The sequence below is a fragment of the Melospiza melodia genome, chromosome 1 (genome assembly GCF_035770615.1).
Source record: "Melospiza melodia melodia isolate bMelMel2 chromosome 1, bMelMel2.pri, whole genome shotgun sequence".
NCBI classification, from domain to species: Eukaryota; Metazoa; Chordata; class Aves; order Passeriformes; family Passerellidae; genus Melospiza; species Melospiza melodia.
The window spans coordinates 109,388,558-109,403,507 of NC_086194.1; the positions used below are offsets into that span (position 1 = coordinate 109,388,558).

The window sequence follows — 14,950 nt, forward strand, 5'->3', positions numbered from 1 at the left end:
TCTTTTCTTCTTAAGAACAAATGTAGTTCTCTCATCTCTCCTCATGTGTCCTGTGCTCTGGTCCCCTGACCAGCTTGGTGGCCCTGCATTGAATTCACCTCAGTGTGTCCCTGTCTGTCTTGTACTAGGAGCCCAAAAGAGGCCACAACCCTGCAGGCATGCTCTCACAGACAGGATGACAAAGAGCCATTTGCCCCAGCCTGCTGGCTGCCCTCCTGCTAATACAGTCCAGCCTTTGATTGAGCAGGGTGCACTGCTGATCTACTCATTTATTTAGGTTGAAGTTTTGAGTTAGGACCACTGGGACTTTTTCTGCAAAGTCACTTTTAATGTAGGAAGGTTTTGTCCAGCTTGTCCTGCTGCATGGGCTTTTTCCATCACAGACATGGGGCTTTTCTTCTGACTTCATTCTACTCCCTGGGCTTTCTCCCAGCCCAGTTTTCCAGCCTGTCCAGCAGCGTATTGACTGTTCTCCTCAGTCAGGTGTTGTGTGCAGACTTGCAGAGAGCATAGAGGAACGGTGTGCCAGAGTTCTTGAAGTAGGTAACTTTGTCTCACTGGAAAGTCTTCATGTCTGGTGTGCAGGATGTGATGAGTTGCAAGCACAAACAGCTTCGTGTTTTGAGCTTATAAACAACTGGCAAAAATAACTCAAGGTCACTGCAGGTAGTTCTTTCCTGCAGAGTGAAGTCAGTACCACTTTATCACGAGTCCATCACTGAATAGAGTGTTGGAGGACAAAAATTTCAAAAATTCTACACTTTGGACTGTGTTCCAGGATGGATCACACTGAAGTGTATGGGCTGGGTGGGGGGAAGTGTTGTATCATACATCTGAGACAGCTCAGCCATCTGAGGCAGTCTTTAACTGTAGAATTAGTTTTCACAATCTTAGTATAGAAGAGGAGTTTATTTTCCTTTAGCTGGTCTCTCCATCACATGATTTCCAGTCTGATGTCGCAGATGCATGATTTGTGTAACATGTCCAGACTATTCACTTTGGTGTTAATAGTTTCATTTTTGCTATCTTTTGGTTTTATTCACCAAGATTTTAACCCTTGGGATGTTGCCAGAACTGCCACATTGTTCCCCTACTGTATGTTCACAGCCACACTTCTCAGTAGTTTCTTTCCTTTGGTGGAAGATTGTAGGAGGCCAGTAGCAATTCCCAAATCCTTAAAAAGTGATTAGCAATTATTGTTCTCTAAGTGCTTAATAGGGAGATTAAGACAGGCCACCAGGTGTTTACACAATAACACTTGGTAGCGTGAAAATTCAGCTCTCACTGTTACAAGGAATAAAGAGGGTAAATACCTGCCCTTGGAGAAACCAGCAATTATTTTGATGCTTATATTACACCTCATTTTCTCCACTAGCTTGTGCAGTTCTGTTATTTCTTAACTTTTCATTCTCTGATAGGGATTTGTCTGTGTTTATAGTAGAGGGATGGATCTGTAACCACGAGATCGGTTTCTGTTAAAATTGTTTTCTTGCACGATCACTTGGCTGCAAAGCTGCATTTTTAGTCCATCCCTTTGTATCTAACGTGGCATATTTGTATACAGCAACAATGGAAGGGAGCTATGCTTCACACTGAAGGTTTGAAATAAATGATAGTGAAATACCTTAGGAACAGCACAAATGCTCTTCTGTAACAAATCGTATCATTCACGGTGTCTCTTTTTTTTCTGTTGCAGGAGGTTGGAAGCATTATCGGAAAGGTCAGAAAATAACTTTATATTTATATGTCAAACTATTGTATATCTTTTCTTAGCCCAGCCTAACGGGTTTTTTTTTATGCTTCTTTAACAGAAAGGTGAGACAGTGAAGAAGATGAGGGAGGAGGTAAGACAAGCTTTGATGTCTTCACTTGCTTCCTTTCCAGCTCAGAAACAGTGAGTTCAGCATGTGCAGACCGATGCTGCCATCAAGTGGGCCGATCGTTCAACATCCCTGTTCTTTGCAAGCACTGGGGTATAAATATGCTGGCCTAAATTAAACATTGTTGTTAATGTAACCTCCTTATCGCTGCAGCAGTCTGGAGTCTTTCATTCCCCTAGCGATGTGCCTGCTGCTGCCTTATCTCAGAACAGCTCACAACATGGTTCTGTGCATCAGACCCACTGCATCTTTCATTAGCATATCAACATCAGTCTTGCACATGGCTTGGCCTCCTGGTAGAGTTTCCAAAAATCTGAAACCCAGTGTTAGACTGACACACGTCAAGTTTGAGGGTAGATACAAGCTTCAGCAGAGCTGGAGCCAGACGTGTATAAGCCAGAGCATCTCTCAGCCGTGTCTTGGCAAAGCCTTAGCTTTTCCTCATTTGCAGCTGTGAGTAGCATGTGGGCAGAGCAGACCTGCACACCTACCATTCCAATCCATTGAAAAGGCTAAAGACAAATAGAATTTAAACAGGGCACTGCATAAATCTCAGCCTCCCCAATGTCCTGCCACAGAGCAAGCTGTGCTATCTTCAGAGGAGTGTGCCCAGGTGGAAGCTGCAGACCCACACTGGTCTGGCAAGGCAGCGCATCCTACCTGGAGATCCATGTAATTTTTCTGCTTTGAAGCCACCACTAAAAGTATAAGTCAGAAGAGAAATCCTACTGTTTTAAACTTTAGGAGTGCAGTGTATAGAGGATGCCTCAAGGAAAGTCAGTTTGGCTCTAGTAAAGCTGCAGTACATTACTGTGTCAGCTACTTCGTTGTTTTCTATTCTGATAGAAGGTCTGGGGCAGGGAAATTTCAAAGTATTTTAGTAAAGAAAGTTGCAGACATCCATCTTTAAATATACACAATATGGATTTCATTGTCAGGCTGACTGAGTTCTGAGCTCCTTTTTTGATTACATGTTTTCACCCACATTTTCACGTTTCCTAAGACTTAAAGAAAAAATATAAGAAAAAAATTTTGCAGTGTACTAGGTGAACTTAATTAAACACATTTTAGTGTAATTATTAATTATGATCATGAGCATATATCTTTGTATATAAATTGTATGCACAGAAGGGAAGCCATCATTGGAGAGTGCTCCTGACTTCTGAGTAAAACATCTTAGAGAATACCTATGATTCTTGGTCTGTCTTTCAAGATAAATATCAAATGTTCTTCCAATCTTGCACCCCTGCTGTCATGGATCCATGGTCAAAAGACACTTTATTGTTTTGGGGGTTTTTTTTAAATAATGGAATTGTATGCATCTTTGTATCAGCACAGGACTAAGAGGCTGTATCTCCACATGATGGAAACGTGGTCACTCTTTAAATTATTACCTTTTTCAGTACTTCTTTTAAAGCAAAATGCAACTTTTATTTTGACTTCCCTGGCAGATGTGGTAGCGTGCACGCCATCTTTATGGTGTGAAATGTAGCTCTGTCTTTGGGGAAATGTCAGAGACAATTCTGTTATTGAGGAAATGTCAGAGACAACTTCAGGCCTACAGAAAAGTACAGAACTCTCAGTTCTGTGCCCAGGTCTGTGGCAGGAAAATTTCTCTATCAGTAGTGTTGAGCCTTGGTTTTTTCCATGCTGTGTGGGGGTGCTGCCATGTGGGGAAGCACAGTCTCTTGCAGTAGAGCAGCAGCATGGGGTGGGTAAGGGCTGGACACAGCACATCAGCAGCTGAGAGGTGACCCTGCAGGCAAAGGGCCAAACTAACCCAGCTTGTCTCACACTGGCTTCAGGCCCTGATCCCCAAGAAGGTCAGTGCCTGTGGGTGAGTTGAGGCTCCAGAGTCTTGTTAGGCTGCATTCACACATTTCCAGGACTGAAATCTCAGAGAATGCGTAGGGTGGCTCTTATGTGAAGCTGATTTGATAATTACTACACTAAAGATCCTCTTCAATATATATTAAATATGTATATAAATTTCTAAATATATAAAACCCCCTGGTAGAGACATTTTCTCTGCACTACCACAGTGACATAGAGAACCGAGTATACTTGAGAGCGGCCTGACTTCTCTAAGTCACTTCTGGTTTTCTGACTCCATCCAACAGGCCCCTTGCCCTATGGACACAGTACTGTTGGTGTTTCCTGTCCTACCACTAGTCCTTTAAAGGGATGCTTAGTGCATATTGCCTGGCTGCCTTCACATGAGGCGCATCTGCAAGGAGCAAGGCCCCAGCAGAGAGGCAGAGAAGCCAAGCCTCACCTTTGGGGCTCCAAACCAGAGAGGTTCATCACTCCTGGGAAATGCTGGTGCTCCCTGGAGACAGCCACCTTCTCTTAAATTCTGCAGCTCCAGTCCTACTTAAGGTTAATCCTGAAGGAAAGAAGGAAAAAGGCTTGATTATGCAATTATTTGCAACTTTGAGTTACAGAGGTGCTATTTGCATGCTGCAAAGAAGGCTACAGAAGTATTTACCCAGACAGAATCCGGCTTCCTGCAGTTACATGAATTTTTGGAATGTGATCAGGTTATGCTGAAATTATATGATGTTGGGTCTGCAGTTGCAAGGGAGGGAATTAGATGCCTCAAGGTATTCCTTCCCAAACTATATTCCTAATCCTACTTTGTTTGCTCCCTGGGAAGTATAACTTTGAAAAATATTTGTTCCTTTTGACAGAGTGGTGCTCGAATCAATATTTCAGAAGGCACTTGTCCAGAGAGAATTGTGACAATAACAGGCCCAACAGATGCAATTTTTAAAGCTTTTTCTATGATTGCACTAAAATTTGAAGAGGTAAGCAAATATTTTTTTTTTTCTCTCTTCAAGTTGAAATACAAACACTGTTTGAATTTTCTCATGTTTGCTTTAATGTTAAATAGGATTTGTTTAATGTTCTATTTAATAGCAATGAAAGTGGTTATATTTTTATAAATGCTTTTGGCAGCAATGCTGAAGAAAAATAATGGGTAAATTTACAAGATGTTTGATCATTTCTTTTGCTTTTTGGAGGCTTCAGGGAAAAGCAATTGCTTCTAGTAATGTGTGCTAATGGTAGGAAAAATGTCTTGGAAAAATTCTATTCCCACTGTGGGTTTGATTTGAAAAGAATAATTGCCTAACTTTTAACTCTGTTTGTATGAATCCAGTTGGTATTGATGTAAATGTTATATATGTCAAAATGAATATATAACTCATTTAACTAGAATTTTTTTTTTAAACAAGCTATATGATTACCAATTACTACATTTAAGGCTTGTCCTTTAAAACCAATTAAAGGCACTCAGAGTAAGTAATGCAGGAGTTCAATTCACTCTGTGTGAATATAAGTGTTCTGTGCAGATCTGTATCTAAATTGCTGAGATTTCCTTCAGTTTCATGGACCAGCTACAATTAGATATGGTCACCATTTTAAAAGAGAACCTCGCAGAAAAGGCAGCAGAGAACAGAACATGAACCCTGGTCACTCTGGAGAGGATTTAACTCCCTCTACTTTCGAAAACCATATGTCTAGTCCAGGCAGCTCTCCTGTCCTTTCTGGAGAGGCAGATGCCCCTGCAGGAAGCAGTTCCCCTTCTCCTAATGGAGGAGCTTGCCGACAGGTAGACCGAGTCACCTGCAGCTGAAGCAAAGGGCAGGGTCTCTCCAGGATGGATTGAACCAGAGGGATGTCAATCCCTTTCTTAAGAGTTCTCATTTCTCCAAGTCAGCAAGGTTAGTCTCCACATCTCCCCATAGCACAGGGAGATGGTGGAATTGATGAGAATTGTCAACATGTGCCTTTATTTACACATGGCAAATGTTCAAATTTAGAGCAACACAACTAGAAGAGAGCTCATAAGTCACCAGATGCAGTTATCTTCTAGAATCAGCTATATGGCTTGGACTTGTAACTTCACAGCATGATCAAAAACTAGTCGTTTTCCTGATACTGGTCCACAATTTCAGGTCTCTGATAATCAAACACCTTCTTTTTGCTCCTCACCTGACTTTATTCATGAACAGCTCATGCAGCTTTGTTTCAATGCCAGTTCTGGCCATTAGTTTAGATAATTCTTGCCTTTCCATCCCTGAGGTTTCCCTTTCTAGATATGTATTTAGAAGCTGATTTTATCCCCACATACCTTTGCTTTTGCCAGAGAGAGTGATCCAAGCCCAGTCTTTCAGAGGATGTATTCCCCACCCCTCTCATTACTCTAGTAGTCCCTTTTCACCTTTTTCCAGTTACATTTTATCTTGAATGTCTGTGTTAATTGTGGACAGGTTGCAAATGAAGTTCCACAAAGGCTTATTTAACAGTATTAACAGTCCCCTATCCTACTTATCACACTGTCATATCCCTGCCACTGCTGGAAATGGCTCACCTCCTCCTAGTTTAATTCTTTGCACACACCCGTGCTTTGCCTGGTGGGTGTCCCCAGCTCCTGCTGAGGAGTTTCCACCTCTTCAGTCTTGGCAAACATTCCTGTCAGGCTCCAGACAAATGACTTTTTTTAATGCTGCAGGTGTTAATCCCGTTTATATTTCTTCAGTCCTTCATGGGTTTTCAGATCTTCCTGCGTGATATTCCAAACTTTCAGTATGTTGATAAAATGTCTTACTTTTGTGGCACGGCACATTTTTTAAGAATGCTTGGAGAGGTTTTTGCCAGTTATTAATGAAATAGTAATGATTTTGAGGTTTAAGCTTGCAGAACCACAAGTAATTCTATCTAACCCAATTTAGAAACCTCCTATTGTCATCTCTTTCTCCTCTTCATCTCCTACCCATCGTGGATCAATCCCTTTTTCTCCTAGTTTAAGAGGTAGCTTGGTGCACAGTGCCATACCCTCCAGTCCAGAGAATCCTGGAGAGAGCAGTGTCTCTGCTCTCTACAGGAAAAACATGTTCCTCATCCTGTAAAATGCTGAGAGAATCATTAGCACAGATAATCCCTGCCAGTTCCCACCAAAATGAGTAACCAGTGGAAATAATGATGCATGTTTCATTCAAACATCAAACACTGCATGGCATCAGATCCCCAGCCCACCACCCAACACCACGTAGTCTTTCAAAGTGTTGTAGGTAGCAATAGGCAAAGAAAGCTGAAATTCAGGTGTCTGGCTGTATTTTGCACTTATTTGCCCTTGCAGGTTTTAGAGGGTAGCCTGGGCCCTTCAAATGAGCATTAGCAAAGGAGTATTGGCAATCTCTGCAGATCAAGTACGGCTCTGAAATATCTGTATTTAGTTTTAACATAGTTGGTTTGTGGTTTATTTAAAAGAACAGCAGTAAAGAAATATGTATATATAATACATATTGTATATATAATACATTATATATATATATATATATATAAAATATATATATATATATAAAATATATATATATATAAAAAATCAGTTAGGTTTCCTATAAATCTTCCTGCCAATAAAATGAGGTAACTGTAATGCTCTGCAGGCAAAATAAAGTGCTGTTTCAAAAATTACAAATTAGCTAGCTACCAAGTGCTGTTTTTCATGCATATGCTGGAGATTTCTTCAGTATATGAAGATTCAGTCCAGCTCTGGTTACTGCAGCTATGTTGAAACAGAAGAAAAAAGGTGCATGTGTGAGACTGCTGCTTTGAGGGACTGTTTTGGTATTTGTCATGCACACCCACATGAGACCTTGAACCCTTAATTTCCACCCTATAGCTGTATACCTAGAGATAAGCAGGTGTAGGAAATCCTGGAATGCTTTTGTAATGTTAGTAAAAATTTCAAAATATGTCAGAGAGATAAAAAAATGAGAAAGGTTGGGTTTATCTTCTGTTTTTTCTGTAGCCTTATATGACTCTGCTTTGACAGCCTTCATAATGGAAGTTGCTTTTCAAGCAGTCTTATGATGAATTTACAAGCTAAGTAGGTATTTAAATGAATACCTAAAGTGTTCACTGCAGGGCAAAGAGTTGTTAGAAAATGACATTAACCCAGGCAGACCCCTGGAACTGCAAGAGGGGACATTTTAGTGCAGTCATTTTCGGACTGGAGGCTGAGACCCAAGAAATGTAGCTGTAACTTCACTGGTGAAGCTGTAACTTCAGTGGGGCAGCTCTAGCTTTGCTTGTAGGTCTGCATAATCCTCTGAAAGCACATGATACTGAAGCACTGGAAAAGCCAGCAGGCACAGCTCGGTAGTCAGACCTTCTCCAGATGAGTAAGAAAAGGAATTTTGGAATCCTTGTTCCTCTGTAAACATCTATGAAGCACTTGTTTGGCTCTAGGAAGAAGAAGAAGAGAAAAGGTGATAAAAGCAGTTAGGGTGATACCTTTCTGACAAACATAAATTCCTGCCAGTACAACTGTGATCAATGCTGTGCTGGTCATCTCCAAGGGAGAAGCCACCTCACAGAATCCTCCTTGCTGTGGAAATTGGACAGTTTAACATTTTCTTTGAAACCAGAAAAAAAGATTTTTTTTTTCCTTGGAGGTGTGGTAGAATTCTGAGCTGCCAGGTTAGTTTTGGGAAACCTTATGTGCTATGACCTGGGGATGCCAAGAGCTTCTGCTGGCTCTTCAGCACTTCCAGGCTCCCAGTTAGTCTGTCTTGGCTGAGGAGCAGCCCACCAAGCCGGGAGAAAGCCACACAAGGTCCAGCTCTAGTGTCTGCCTGAGCCCTGGAGGAATGGATGCAATGTCACAAAAAGTTAAGGGTTAAATAAATAAGAATCTCCCACTTTGAAAGATGACTGTTCTTTGGGAAAGTCCTGAGCCATCCCTACTCAGAAGCCTACAGTTCTGAGGAGGATTTTTTTTCTGCTTGTTTCTCCTTTGTCATGTTTTTAAGCTGGAATAATTCCTGTATACACTCCATGCTGCTGAGCCCCCATGTTTAGATGTTGCTTTTCTTAAATAGTGAGGACAAAATAAAGAGAGCAGTGGTTTCCAGTTCCTGCAAAGTGCTTTTGAAGGCAGAAATTTCAGTGAAGGCTTTGAGGCCAGGCTGCCTATGATATGGAAGTAGGAGACATTATTAAGTTTCGTGCTGTGTGGCTGAACAGAATTATTCACCTACACGTGCCTCCACCTGACACAAACATGATACAGAGATGTCATCTTCCAGCTGAAAAATCAGCGTAACTTCATCTCAGATACATGGGTACTGCAAAATTCTGTTATCCCTCTGGCTTTATTTTGGATTGCAGTCTCTCACTGGCACAGCCACTAAACAGAGTATGAGTTACTACTGACTGGCAGAGGAATGATTTAGTAGCTGTCTTGTCACTTGCAGCAATGCCTTGTTCCATTCAAGATTTTATTTTCTTCTCTTTTAAGCTAATTAAGGTCATACTAAGCCTTTTCTTGGATGGAAGAGTGCTGCCATCAAAACTGGGAACATACCGTAGGAGTCAGTGTTGGTGTCACAGGGCTCCCACACTGGTTCAGTGAGATGTGCAAGAGTTGCTTGAAGTGCTGAGTAGTTGTGTTGTAGATTGTTTTTTTTTATCATTTGGAGTCCTGATTGCACAATATTGGCAGTTTTGGTTGGTTGGTTGGGGTTTTTATGGTTTTGGTTTTTTGTTTTTTGTTAAAGTGATAGTCTTTATAAGCATAGGAAATCACATCAGATCTGTCTGACAGAGCTCTTGTTGCATCATAAGTGACTTAATAGGAAATGCATGTTTTCTCATCCCTGTCCTAATCTTTGGTAACATTCCTGTGGAGAGTATAATAGCTGTGCCGTGCCACCTCACAGATGAGTCTTCTCAGCTCATAGCTAGTGTTACCAAAACTCTCTGAAATTCTCATGAGTTGTTGAGCAGCTGCAGTGCAGCTTGTGGCTTTTTACTTTTTCATCCTAGGTTCCCTCAAAACATCCCACTGATCAGTGGAAAGATAAAATTTATTTTTTCCTCTGTGATAAAATCTTTAGAGGGATTACTTTGTCTTGCCTACTAGATTTTGAACAAACAAAATATATTTGAAACAATTTAAACCTTGCAACAAGTTGAAGTGCTTATGGGAATGTGTAATGTAGTCTTATTGGACATTGGGATACATGGGTGTGTTTCATTACCTGGACACAGGCAATTACTGTTCTGCTGAGCTTTTTGTACTTTGGTTACATAACCATGATGGAAAATATTTTAGAAATTGTGTAGTACAATACATAAATATTGTATACAAATATTTATGGACCTGCTACAAAAGAGAATTTAAATTTAGAGGATGGCAGAAGATTTATCAAAATCATCTGATTTTCTCTGCTTCAGATTACTCACATGTTCTTTGTCATTCCTTGTTTTAACCATTTTCCTTTGAATCCAATCTGGGAAGAGACATGAAATGTAGAGATATATTACACAGTATAAATTTTCTAACTGAGGTGGTGGAAAAGAGACCAAAACAGACCGAAACAGGTTTTGGAAACCTGTGAGTCCAAAAGCCTCTTTGCCTTTTCCATCTGTTTTGACTGGTTTAGTGGCAGACCCCACCTCCTCCTCCTAGTCCTGCCCTCTGGTGCCACAGCAAGGATCTTACAATGCCAGACATCCGAAGGGTTCCTCTGGCACAGGCAGGTTCAAGCCTACAGTGTAGCACCGGCAGAGCTGTGGTGGGCTTTCCTTACCACAAAAACCAGCCACAGCTGGTTGCACACTCCCCAGGTCTCCACAGACAGCCTGGGCATTTGCTGTGAGCCCTTCAGTGCTCACCAGGAGTGACAAATGCCCCGCTAATGCTGGCTGGCACTGTGATTACAGGACATCAACGCTTCGATGACAAACAGCTCAGTGACAAGCAAACCGCCCGTAACACTGCGGCTCGTCGTCCCAGCAAGTCAGTGTGGATCCCTCATAGGAAAAGGAGGTTCCAAAATCAAGGAAATCAGGGAGGTAAGTCTTGGGATGTGTGCTGGGGACACTGGCTAGCTCAGCATCCTGCTGCAGTGTGCCCTGCCAGCATCACCCACTGCACTTTGCTGATCACACCAACATGAGCATGTGTCAAAAAGCCTTGGTCTGGGAGAAGCAGGGGGTCCAGCACAGCTGCATTTGTACTTTTCTTGACACTAAAGACCACATGTGAAATAGAGAAACAGCTTTACAGTGTATAAAGTCTTTCATGCACAATTAAGCAAAACAACAGTGGCAAATGGCTTTTCAAGTTTCTTTTCCAGCACAGGTCCCTGCCCAGCAATACTCAGGGGACCCCAAGTCAAAGAGTTGCAGCCATTTCCAAGTTAGTTACCACCCTTACAGTCGGAGAAAAGCCCAAGCAGCACTGGGGATTCCAATCTAATAGACCTACTTTCTAGAAAAGTGTGATTTTCGTGCTCCTTCTCTGTTTCTCCTTAATGTCACTGGGCCACAGGTGACCTGATTTGATGCATTCCAAACACATGCAGAATTTTTCTTAGTCCAGAATTTATCTAGAGGTATTCATTCAGTGTGCTAGGAGCCACTTTTTTGTCTAACCAAAAAATGCAAAAAGTACCATACAGTGCCTGTTTTAACTCTTCCATGCATGATTGTTAACAATATAGCCCATGCCAAGCCAAGGATCTGGTGTTTGTAACCACTCATACAAGAAAATCAGGTACATGCTCAGTTTTATAGAGAAAATCTGAATAGGACATTTCAGAAAAATGGATTGTTATTCTGGAGGATAATATTCCTTCTAAATTTGAATTCATTCCAACATGGGATGAAGTGTTGAATACTAAGATAACATGTTGATCACTTTTTTTTTTAATTTGCATCAAAATGTATTATTAATTTATTAATTAATTAATTCATGTCAAAACAAAAGCTTTTGACAGGTTCTACGAAGTTGAAACTCTGGTTTTTTTAAAGTAAAATGTGGATCCAAGACAGTAGGTTTTAAGGAGCTTTTAAGTTGATTTCTTAGTTATGTTAAAATAGAAGCAGGCATGAGTGTGAACTGTGTGCTAGTGATTGCTTAGCTCTAGGTTTAACAGCTGTCCATACTTTGGATTTTATATTAAATATTGGTAACTTCACTCAGAGCTTCACTGTGAGAATGTGCCCAAAACATAGGTTTTTAAAGGTGAGATTGGTCTGTTGGCTAAATAAGTGACTGAAGTGATTGTCCTGGTGAGCATAGTTTCAGGAGCAATTGCCTGTAGTCTGGTACAAGGAAGTAAAAGGATAGTTTTTGGCCAAATAGGTGTTTTGATAAGGTTAATGTAGCAAGAAGTCACACTGCACATCTTCCTAAGCATAAGGATAATGGACAAAATATTACTTGTTTTTTGCTACTGATAAATTACCAAAGTCAGAGAATAAACAAGATCAGCACTGGGAGTAAATGCATAAATCACTCTGGTACTTGGCAGTCTTTTGTGCTGGATGCACAGATACCCAGGAATGTGCATTAAAAAGCAAATACCAGGAAAGAGGGGGAAATCAAGGAGCATCTAGCCCAAGATGTGATCTAATGTAATCATCACGCAACATACTGAACAGTTGCAAAAGGAGGGGTCTTTTGTGTTCAGTCATGCACCCAGAAACAGTAGGGTTGCAGTACTGTTTTTGAGATAAGATTATGAAAAAAAAAAGAAAGTAAAAGCATGAGGGATTAATCAAATTACAGTGAAATTCCAAAATCTGTTATGGGGCAGAAGATGAAATCAGTACATTAATCAGTCTTTGGAAAGAAGGATAACACGTGTTGTGTATAACTAGCAGGAAAACAAATTAACTCCTTGCTGACTGACACAAAGGCAATGGTTACTGAAAATACTTGTATTTTAAAGCCCAAATGCTGCATTGCATAACAGTCAGGAATAGATCTTTTGTGCAATATGTTAAAGAGCTTGGTCAACATCAAATGCCTGTGTTTTTCTCTATTCACTGAAAAGGTCTTCTGTGTTTGTTTAGTAATGTCAAGGGTTGTTTGGGCTTCCTTTTTTTTTTTTTCTTTAAACTAAAACACACTAGTGCCAAGATGAAATTTAAAAAACAGTGCAAAAAAGAATCCCAAAAGTGGCTCATTACTTTCTTGGTTTCATTAATGAGCTAAAAGTTAATTTAATCAACACTAATTATGATTTAGAAGTGCTTCTGTACCATATAGCATAAGGAAGCCTGAGTTTCAATAAGAGACACAAGTCAGCCATCAGTAGATTAAAGAGCCATTTATCAGGAGATTAAAGAGTGACTCATTTGATTAGCTGAGCTTCTTCAATTATTGGGGTTTGTTTCTTCTTATTTTTTTATTGTTGAAGAGTACTTCATTTCACCCTTTTCACTTTTTAGTCAGCATTGAAACTGTCAGTCTTTGAGAGGGTTAAAATGCTTCCCATGAAGTTTAGGTCTCCTCTGCTGAGGACTAACCTCCCTGGGGTGGTAGTGTTGGCAAGCCGGCTTGAACGACCAAATCCATGTCCAGGGTAGGAGTTTCCATACGGGCTCTACCACATCCAGCAAAGAAAGGACAAAAAGTTTAGGGGTGCACCCCCTCTGTTGTCTCAGTGAATGACTGGAGAGGCGCCATTGCCTGCATGGCAGTGACAGTGTCTTTGCCCTGTCTCTGCTCAAGTCCACAGGAGCGCAGGTGCAGGTGGCAGGGGACATGCTGCCCAACTCGACGGAGCGCGCCGTGACCATCTCCGGCACTCCCGACGCCATCATCCAGTGCGTCAAGCAGATCTGCGTGGTGATGCTGGAGGTGAGTGGGCACCCTGCGCGTCCCTTCTCACTCAGGAGATGCTCAAACACATTATTAATAATTGCCAAGTGCCATGGGTTCCCCTGAGGTGCTGCTTGCCCTTCCTGAGCCAGGGATTTCCAGAGGCTCAGTTAAACTCTGCTTTTCCTGGTGTTTGAGGGCCTCTTGCAGCAAGATTTAGCAGTCAAAGGCTGTCATGATATTGTTGAACAACAACCAGGTCCAGAACAGAGCTGCAGGCATTCTGAAAGAAACACATTTTGTTCTGATGTAGAATAGGGCAGAAAACATCCAGGTCTTGTTTAAAATAAAAATTATTCTGACCTGCCAGGACTTTTTGCTTCCTTAGGGTCAGGTCATTGCATCAGACCAATAAGTTTCATGTTGATGGCAATTTTTTAGCCCTTAGATTAAATGATACACAAAATAAATTTATATAAAAATCTGGGCCTTTTAACCCTTACTGAAAATGCCCATAATTTCCAAGGCATCGACCATGCCCCTCTTTCATGAAATGCCTTAACATGTGTAATGAAGCTTCATAGCTTCATCTGACAGTGGCAGTAATGAAACCACAGATGTCACCATTGCCTCTTTTGGCCATGCACTCGGGTCCTCAACTCCTCCCTTGAAGCCCAGACAGGAGGCCTCTAGCGTGCTTTTGGTCTGATGGGGTGGGGGGCAGGCTGGGCTGGGTGGGTTACCTGCATGCCTTGTTGTCTGAGGTGACCAGTGTTTATAAAAAGAGACATCGTTTTAATACAAGCTCTGCTTTGTTTTACATTTTGACCACTTTGTGTTTTTGTCTGCAGTCCCCACCCAAAGGTGCCACCATCCCCTACCGTCCCAAACCTGCCTCTGCACCTATCATTTTTGCAGGTGGCCAGGTAAGAGCAGACACCATTTTGGCTTCAGCTGGAAACCACACCGTCCTGGCCCAGCCTCAGCCAGCGCCTGTTAGTTTTCAACTTTTACTCTTTCTTGCCTGGTATAGTATGGATGTGCTTTGTCTGCTGTGTGTGCTTACTGTTTGCAGGACAGGAGAACACTGCATTGCAAACTCTACACAAAATTGTGACGACCTGGCATTTTACCAAGATTTAACATTGACTTCTGTAATTAAGAAAGGTTTTCCCTTCTGCAGATTGAGAGGTGTCCAGATCAGGAGCTCACTGAGTGGGGCAACCCTGCTTATTGTAGTGGTTGGGGTTTTTTTTTGCTCCTTAACTTGCAGCTTCACTAGCAGTATAAGCAGTTTTGTCAATTTTGAGATGACGAAACAGCGAGACATTTCTGCTAATGAAAAGTGTAATTTTTTTCTCATAGTTTTCATACTTTTTGGGACCAAATAGTGCTTTTTGCAGTAAGGATTTACACACACATAATTTCCACTGCTTGTAGTCCCTCA

General features: G+C 41.4%; 1 protein-coding gene across 24 annotated transcripts in view; it reads left to right on the top strand.

The window, feature by feature from the left end:
* LOC134422090 (poly(rC)-binding protein 3-like) overlaps window positions 1-14,950 on the top strand; it is a 495,993-nt gene that overhangs the window by 446,100 nt on the left and 34,943 nt on the right. For 21 of the 24 annotated variants that reach the window (XM_063163900.1, XM_063163917.1, XM_063163908.1 and 18 more), the window contains 6 exons: window positions 1,697-1,720; window positions 1,812-1,844; window positions 4,571-4,687; window positions 10,614-10,745; window positions 13,414-13,542; window positions 14,355-14,498. In XM_063163900.1, coding sequence (XP_063019970.1) covers window positions 1,697-1,720; window positions 1,812-1,844; window positions 4,571-4,687; window positions 10,614-10,745; window positions 13,414-13,542; window positions 14,355-14,498 — 579 coding nt within the window. The remainder of the gene's footprint in view (window positions 1-1,696; window positions 1,721-1,811; window positions 1,845-4,570; window positions 4,688-10,613; window positions 10,746-13,413; window positions 13,543-14,354; window positions 14,499-14,950) is intronic. The other 3 variants (XM_063163988.1, XM_063163997.1, XM_063164055.1) reach the window with 1 other exon arrangement.